This window comes from Scylla paramamosain, chromosome 43 (genome assembly GCF_035594125.1).
Source record: "Scylla paramamosain isolate STU-SP2022 chromosome 43, ASM3559412v1, whole genome shotgun sequence".
Lineage (NCBI taxonomy): Eukaryota > Metazoa > Arthropoda > Malacostraca > Decapoda > Portunidae > Scylla > Scylla paramamosain.
This window is the reverse complement of record NC_087193.1, coordinates 3,127,184-3,136,706: the sequence shown is the minus strand read 5'-3', so window position 1 is coordinate 3,136,706 and position 9,523 is coordinate 3,127,184. Positions and strand designations below refer to the sequence as shown.

Genomic DNA, 9,523 nt, shown 5'->3' with positions numbered 1-9,523 from the left:
ACCGCGCTTGCAAGGTGGTAGCAATCGCGCTGTGGAAAAGACGCCAGGGGAATAAGGCCTAAGTAATGGTAATAGAGTAAACGCATAATTGTCAGGTGAATAATGGGCGTGAAATATTTTCAATCGCCACATAATCTAGCATTTGATCAAACACGAAAAATCTTCACACTAACCAAACGTCTCTTCTGTTTACTCGTAGCCTAGGTTTATTGGCCTCTACAGCAGCAGCAGCAGCAGCAGCAGCAACAACAACAACAACAACAACAACAACAACAACAACAGCAACAACAACAACAACTATAACAACAACAACAACAACAACAACAGTAGCAGCAACAACAGCAAGAACAATAAGAACAACAATAATGACAACTGCAACACAAATTATATATATATATATATATATATATATATATATATATATATATATATATATATATATATATATATATATATATATATATATATATATATATATATATATATATATATATATATATATATATATATAAAGGCATGGGTCTAATATTCAGAGGTGGGTATAGCTAGCCAAATAGCTTCGGTATACGTTAGTCTTAAAATCTTAACCTCAGTGTCAATATCTTGATAAACTACAGAAAAATTCTGCTAAAACTAATGAGAGCATGAAGTAGCTATTTATTTATTTATTTTATTATTTTTTTTCTTAAGTTTGGTTGATGAAATATATGAAACTCTACATAGGTTGTGATGTTAGTCTTTTAAAGATTTTTTTTCCTAAGGCTCACTTTCAGTGGGCTTGTTCTCTTACGTTTTCTGCAGATGGAAGACGTCAAGTAGAGAGTGATCATGTGCTTGGTGACCAGGATGTTAATGATCTCCATAGACTTGTACATTATTCTAGAATAAACAACGCTGAACGGTTTAGGAGTGCAGGCAAACGGTGAAACGCTACAGTATGAAAATTTGCCTCTCGGACACCGTGTGAACGATCTAGTTAGACTTCATTGATTTGTAAGTTCTTCGGGATTTGCCGAACTGAGAAGAAATAATCATCCTGGGCTATTGGCTAGATTTCAACACGCCTTTGTCTTTTATGAAATGTAATTTTATCATGTATGGCATCTCACATTAGACTTTCTGAAGTTTATACCGATCGATATCACAATACACAGACATATAGGCAGACAAACAAAATTACCTACACGAAAAAATGTAAAGATTCTGTCTCTCACAATGCAGACTCAGCTTTATCATTCGTTTATCCTCTTTGCCTCAACACGACCATTTAGTCCTTTTACAAATTTGAGATTTTCAGTCGTATATACAAAATGGACTATCCTCTCTTCTTCTTCCAGAAAGGAGGTAAGGTTCCATGCATCTATCGCTGAGGCGTACGTGCTGGATTCGACAAAGTGATTGCTGTAGAATACTCGATCGTCATAACCAAGCCTCTGCCGCGCTAGGTCGTCGGATGGAGCTGGTTCATCAGCAAGTTGTGGGTAATACCATCGACGGAACTTTTGTCGGGCGGTTGGATGAGAGTAGAGACGGATCTCCTTTTGCTTAAGTTGCTTTAAGAGCACGTAAACGCCCTCCGGTGTAAGCGATGTGGATTCCAAGTGAATACCGGAGTAGCGCTGATGCATAAGACTCAGAATAGTGGACATTCGCACTACATGCTCGTCTGCACAACCTCGAAGGTAAACATCAAAGAGAGGCACAGAACAGCGAGGCAAGCTATTAATGTGGGCTTCATCCTCCGATATCCAGTCGAAGTCAAGTTTTACTTCCACCCACAACAAAGACTTTAGTTTGCGGTCAATGCACAGCAGGGAGGACAGTGAGTGTATATCCAGCACCCGCAGTTTAAGGTACACTAGGTTCTTATAGGTGGTATGAGACGGCAAGTCCACGAGCGTGCGGTGAATGAGGCATCCGGACACCAACTCCACTTTGGCCAGAACTACGTGAACAGTGAACGATGCAACGATCTTATCCATTCTGTCTTCGTTGCCATAATCAAACTGACATCTACTATCTAGCCATACTAGGATTTCTACCCTTGGCAGAAATTCCAGCACTCGGCTTTCCTCAGAATATGGTCGGATCTCTTCAACATTTAGAAATATGCGGCTTGGCGATACGTTGAGTAGGAGAGCCTGGAGCGGAATGACCTGCATCTCGTACAGACTTAAATGCCATTCGTCTGGATACTCAGATGCTTCAACAGTGAATGAGAGTAAATCTGGATAAGATTTAAATTCTGCCACTATATCCATATTAAATGGCAAGTCGTATGAGCTGTCTGATCGGTAATTGATCAATGAATTGACTAACCGCTGACGGTTTAGTTCTGTATTGTATCCGACCAGTTTGCGGATGCGATTTACTAGTCCAGCGGCGAATATGCACAACTGTCTTAGACAACAACGAGAACCCTTTGTAAGAGATGCAAGGCTACGTCCTGATTGAATTTCGTGAATTAAGTACCATGATGCGAGGAACTGCGTCATGAGTGGATTTCTAGTAGTACGTACAGGTGACGGGGATAAGGAAGCTCGGTTCCTCAGGCTTTGTAAAATGTTTGTGATTCGATTTTGGAGTTGGTTCTGCTTATATTTTTGTTCCGGTTTTGATCCTTTATCCCTAAGCAAATCTGTCAGTAGCTGCTCATCCTTAATATCATCAGTTTCATTTATTGAACGATTTTGTTGAATAGCATCTGTATTGTCATTAACAGGTAAATGCTGTTGCTGTTGTTCATGTTTTTCTTGCTCTCCATATTGTTTTTGTTTCTCCACGTCTTGTTGTTGTTGTCGTTGTTGTTGTTGTTGTTGTTGTTGTTGTTGTTGTTGTTGTTGTTGTTGTTGTTGTTGCTGCTGCTGCTGCTGCTGCTGTTGTTGTTGGTCGTGGTAGCGGTGGTGCTGCTGCTGGTGCTGCTGTTGCTGTTGCTGTTGGTGGTGGTAGTGGTAGTGTTGCTGTAGTTGCTGCAGTTGCTGCCGCTGGATCTGATGTTGTTCTGACAGTAGTACTTCAACTCCTGTTTGTTCATTAGTCACTTTATCATTGCATAAGGTTTCTTCGTTACTCAAGCCCTCATCATCATGCAGTAACTTCTGATCTGTTATTTTTGTATTACTATTTATAATATGCTCATGTGTTTTATTGCAAGATACGTCTGTTTGCTTACTAACTTTCTTTTGAAGGTCAGTATCATCTGTCCATTCATTTTCTAAAGTTTGTTTTCTTATCAATTCGAGGTGATTTGCTCTTCCGTTAATGTTTTCTTTTGAACTTGGAGATAATGTTTCATCAGACTCTTCCATATGAAACTTTGGATCTTCTTTGGCCATAAAACCTATATTCGTTGGATAATTTTCTTGTGAGACTTCATTCTGAGATATACTCGTATGACTTTTTGCAAAACTCTGACTGTCTTCAGAGACTGAAGCAAAATTTTCAGCTCTCTGGTTATCTGATATGGTAAGACAACAAACTGTACTTGCCTGCAGCTTATTAGAACGCTCATTAAAACAATTTGAATCATCATCTAAAATATTTCTCTCTTCATTGTTTTGGTGTAGTTGAGATTCATTTTTTTCATAATGAACAACATCTTTTTCTATGAGATCTACAGGAAGACAAGCCTGTTCAATATGAGATTCGCATTCAAACTCAGTACCCTCTGAACTTAGACTGCCATCACACTCGCTACATTTGCTTAAGCTTCTAATATCTCTCAGAATTTTCTCACCTTTTACAAAATTTTTTGCTGGCAAATTCACTATTTCTTCAGCTTCAGTTTTACTTATTTGATGTTTTAAGCTATCATCCTTTATCCCATTTTCATTTTGTGATCTAAAATCATCCAGTTCCTTGTAACCTGGATATGCAGGATTTTCACTCTCTAAGCTGTCCTTTCTTTCTATTTCAGGATTCATTTCTTGGTTGTCCTGTAAGAACTTTTCAGATACTAGTGTTTCTACTGGGTTATGGGATTCACCATTGCATCCATAATGCAATGGTTTGCTTATAGGTACATCCTTAGATTCATGATTCATGATTTTATTATTCTGAAAGGATTTGCTTCCTAAAAATTCCGGCTGGTCATTGGAATTTATAACATTAAGATGCTGAAAATTTTCATCTCCCAAAATTTCGTCCCATAATGTTGAAGAATGTGAATCATCTTGAGTATGAATCATATCTTGACTTGAAAATCCAGTCCCATTGTTTTCTGCATTTCTGTCATTTTCAACGTAACACTCCAGCGTACAGAAGTCAGAGTTGGAAGAAATTTCATTGGAATGATGAAAATATACCATTCTATGGTTTTCAGAGTGCTCAGGATCAGGAAGAACAAGATCAATAGCAAACTCTGAGTTCTCAGTATTATCTCTGTTAGAAAATTTAGGTTCTGTGCTTTTGACTTCTTCAGAAGCTGATTCATAGTCTCGTGCATTGCAATGAGACGTACTCGTGATTATAGAATTTTCATTGGTGGGCGTTGCGTTCAGAGAAATACCATCTGCAATCATAGCCTGGCGCTGAGGTGTTTCAAGTTCTAATGTATCATCGTCAGAATTATATGCATGCAAATGCTTTGTCACAAAAGCTTCCACATTTTTTAAATCACTTGAAATTGCAAAAAAATCTCGTGACTTAAAAATCCGGTTCAAAAGGCGTTCAGCAATACAATGACCGAACATTTCATCTGTTTCAGTTTCCAGTTCTTTAATATGATCCCCTTCCATTCTTTCATTATCTATGAAATGAATAAGAGACTTTTCACCGAGAAATATAAGCCAATTATACATTTTCTCTTGAAATTTTTGGTCCATTTCTTTGTGGTTTCTCTCTGTCTGAGCAAATTCTGAAACATCACCAGAATGTCTCGGTGATTTGATAGGATATACCAAACAATCAGAGTTGATGAGGTCATTCTCAAAATTATCTTCAGAATTTCCACGTGACATTAAATGTTCAACTAGAGGCTTTGTAGATTCACTAATAACATGTGCAGAATTATCAGGATAATTAGAAAAATATTGAAAGTCCTCATTTAGATGAGAAGAGGAAGAAGCATTAACCCCTTCCCAATGTACGAGAGTCCAAAGTAAATCCGTAGCTGTTGTGAGTCCATCAAACAAATCAGAATCATCTATGTACATGTCACAAGTCCTTATCAGCATTTCAGGAAATCTTAATACCTTTTCAAGTCGGCACATATTTCTCGAGATAAAGTCGACAATTCCTTTTGGCCGACCACATGCCTCATATTTTTCATGACCTGATTTATGTACAAAGTTTTTGCCTGTCAGGAGGTTAAAAAATGTACTGGAATTCATTTTGGCTTGCTCTTTTGAAATATCTGAATTTGCATGCATATGTTCATCTTTAACTTCGTCGTTACCTTGTTTATGAATGTTTTGTTCAGATGTTTTATCTTGGGAAGCAAAGTACAGTTCATTAAATTCTGTGCACGTTTGGCTTCTTTTTTGTAAGTGTGAATCGTCTGTATCTAGCACCATTTCGATAATGGAGGGTGAGCCATGTAAATCCATGCCTATTTTTGATTTTTTTGCAGCCATGTACGCCTTGGCTTCCTCAACAATATCAATACGACCTAATCCACACAGATCAAGTTTAATGAGATTCTTGGAACTCCCAGCCTGAGTAATTCGTTTATATCCAGCGGGATCCGTCATCAGGATAATTGTAGTATCTGATCCACGCATGCACCTCAATACATGCTGGAGGGATTCTAATCCATGTAGTTGAATGTCTTCTGCATCATCGATAACTAATAAAATATTCATTGTTGATACGCAGTCAGACACGGCATTTGGCCCATGAATAGCAGTAGACATGGGCAGTAATGATGATATGAGGACATGCATTGCCTTCTCCATTTGTGACCTACGTGAGACAAAAGGCACAATTTCATCTTTTTCTCCGCCAGAAATGGATAGACATTCATCGGCATGTCGGTTACCAAACTCTTTAATAGGTGTTTTTGAGTTTAGTCGTAAATCCTCAACTTCAGAAAGATATGCATCATCATGAGTATTTCGTATATCATCGTCGGATTCCCTTTGCTCCTCATACGTACTAGACATCTCAGAAATGTAACCAAGTTCACCAGCAATGCTTCTTGCAGATACCAGGAATACTGCTTCGAAGGTCTCAAGCTTCGGTATGTCGTCTTCTCCGGTTGCCCATGTATATGCCAAGTGGTGCGCTAGTGTCGATCTCCCTGCGCCATGGTCCGCACGTATACAGCAGGTGGATGCCGATGTATTATGAATGTGTATTACCAGGTTACGTACACCAATGTTCGGATTTGGTGCCTTCCTGTTGGAGAAAGGAAAATTGTATTACTTTTTTTGCTTTTTTGTTTCTCCAATTACCAGTTCATTTAAGTTCATATATGAACTAGTATTAGTACCATTATTCCTGCTGCTGCAGCAGGAACCGTCGTTGCTGAAACTACTTTTACTATTGCTGCAGCTACAACAAAATAACAAATACTACTACTATTACTACTACTACTACTACTACTACTACTACTACTACTACTACTACTACTACTACTACTACTACTGCTACCACTACTACTACTACTACTACTACTACTACTACTACTACTGCTACTACTACTACTACTACTACTACTACTACTACTACTACTACTGCTGCTGCTGCTGCTGCTGCTGCTGCTGCTGCTGCTGTTGCTGCTGCTGCTGCTGCTGCTGCTCCTCCTCCTCCTCCTCCTCCTCCTCCTCCTCTCCCTTCTCCTCCTCCTCCTCCTCTTAATCCTCCTCCTCCTCCTCCCCTACTACAACTACTACTAGTATTACTACTACTAGTTCCATCAGCACTCCTAAGACTAATTCCTGCAGCTGCTGCTGTTTGTTGAAATGATGACGATGACGGTATCAATAATGATGATGATGATGATGATGATGATGATGACAGTAGTAATAATAATAATAATAATAATAATAATAATAATAATAATAATAATAATAATAATCATAGTAATAATAATAGTAGTAGAAGTAGTGCAGGAGTAATAATAATAATAATAATAATAATAATAATAATAATAATAATAATAATAATAATAATGTGACAATAGTAACAATAATATGTTGCAGGATCCGTGGATATATATACCACGGTATGATGATTTAACTATCACACTGTTTAAAATGTACACTTAAGAGGAAAAGGAAGAGGAAGAAAAAGAAAAAGGAGGAGAAGTAAGAGGAGGAGGAGGAACAGGAAAAGGAGGAAGAGGAGGCGGAGGAGAAGGAAGATCAGAAGAAGGAATCATGATACGTCTACTCTCCAACTAGACAAAAGCTCCTTCATCAACAAAAATTGTCAAAATCTTTCAAGATCTAACTCCCCTCATGACTTCTGATACCTCACCCCCTAAATAAATAAAAAATAAAAAAAATAAAAATTCCCATAATTTTGCTTCATCTTTCCCTCCATTATTTCAACCTGATGGTAACTCTTCATTCTCATCTATCTTTAAAGTTGCACTCTTCGCTCAAATCTTTGTTAAAAGCTCGATCTTGGATAATTCAGAGTTTGTTCCTCCCTCTCCTCTACATTACGACTACACGCTACTCATTAAGTTCCTACGCAGTGATATTTTCTATGCTCTCGCTGGCCTTAGCCCTCGAAAGGCTTGTGGACCTGATGGGGTCCTTCCTATTTTTCTCCGAAACTGTGCACTTTTCCATATATATATATTTTTTTCGTGGAACCCTTTAGGAATTAAACACCTCACGCAAAGAAGCCACAGAACCCCTGAGTTCTTATCTCTCTAAAATTTCTGATTGGGACACAACGAACTTTGTATTGTTCAGAGCCTCAAAGACTCATGTCCTCCATACATCAACTCGACACGCCTTTTCAGATAGCCATGACTCTTTTTCAGTGACACTCAACTGTCCCCTTCTACACTGAACATCCTTGCTTTGTAATATACTTATTATCTAAACTGGAAACTTCACATCTCATACCTAACTTCTAGGATGTTAGATGTTGAGTCGTCTCCGCCAGTTTTTCTCATTCCCGCAGCTACTAATTCCGTATAGGTGTCTTATTCGTCCATGTATGGAGTATGATTCACATTGCTGATGAATAAAAACACCAGTGTAGCTACGTATAACATCTTTAATTCCAACGTTTCGGCACAGAATCTATGCCAGTGTTAAGGAGCTGTGGGCAAAATAACAGCGTGTAATATATATATATATATATATATATATATATATATATATATATATATATATATATATATATATATATATATATATATATATATATATATATATATATATATATATATATATATATATATATATATATATATATATATATATATATATATAAAATAATGTGACAATAGTAACAATAATATGTTGCAGGACCCGTGCCACGGTATGATGATTTAACGAGGAGGAGGCAGTAGACACCTGCCGAAACGATAATTACTCCCAGTGAGGTCTAAAGCACTGTTCAGGGGGTGCTGTGAACTTATCATTAAACCCAGCTGTGACCTCACTGAACGTTTCCCTTTGTGTCTCACAACACAAGGGGGCAGTCACAGCCTGCCCTCTAAAGACAACTCTCTTCCTCCACACAAAACTACAAGCACCTAATAACACACACAACCTTCACTCAAAAATTTTAAAATCATCATGGCGACTCCTACACCAGCCACGGAGTCCCCATCTGGGGAGGGGACCATAAATGTCCCCAGGTCGGACTGCCTTTCTGTCGACGACCCTAAGTGTCTTGACACCCCCCTCAACTTTTTCTTCATTAACTTCTGCAACATTCGCGGTCTAAGATCTAATTTTCAATCTGTAGAACACCACCTCTCCTCTTCTAAACCTCATCTTCTTTTCCTCACTGAAACTCAGGTGTCTGAGGCAACTGACAGTAGCCCCTTTTCTGTTTCCTCCTACTTTCTCTATCCTCATTTTCGATCCAAAGCTGGATGCTGCGTTTATGTGCGCAATGACTTAACCTGCTCTCGTGCCCACGCTCTTGAATCTTCCGAGTTTTCCACCATCTGGCTACGACTACAGAGTCACTCTCATACTAAATTTATCTGTGCTGTATACCTCTCACCTAACTCCTCTGACTATAAGAAATTCTTTGACTACTTAACTTCCAAAGTGGAGCACATTCTGACCCTCTTCCCTTTTGCAGAGATCTCCATTCTTGGAGACTTCAATGTTCACCACCAGCTTTGGCTTTCCTCTCCCTTCACTGACCATCCTGGTGAACTAGCCTACAACTTTGCTATCCTCCATGACCTAGAGCAATTGGTGCAACACCCTACTCGTATTCCTGACCGTCTTGGAGATACACCCAACATTCTTGACCTTTTCCTGACCTCTAATCCTTCTGCTTATGCTGTCACCCTTTCTTCTCCGTTGGGCTCCTTCGATCACAATCTCATATCTTTATCTTGTCCTATCACCCCAATCCCTCCTCAGGATCCCCCTAAGCG

At 38.6% G+C, this 9,523-nt stretch overlaps 1 protein-coding gene across 1 annotated transcript in view; it reads right to left on the bottom strand.

Annotated features, from left to right (window-relative positions):
- Positions 1-442: 442 nt before the first annotated feature.
- The window catches only part of LOC135093425 (uncharacterized), a 49,270-nt gene continuing 40,189 nt past the window's right edge, over positions 443-9,523 (bottom strand). The window contains exon 4 of the mRNA XM_063992701.1: positions 443-6,336. Coding sequence (XP_063848771.1) covers positions 1,233-6,336 — 5,104 coding nt within the window. The 3' untranslated portion in view covers positions 443-1,232. The remainder of the gene's footprint in view (positions 6,337-9,523) is intronic.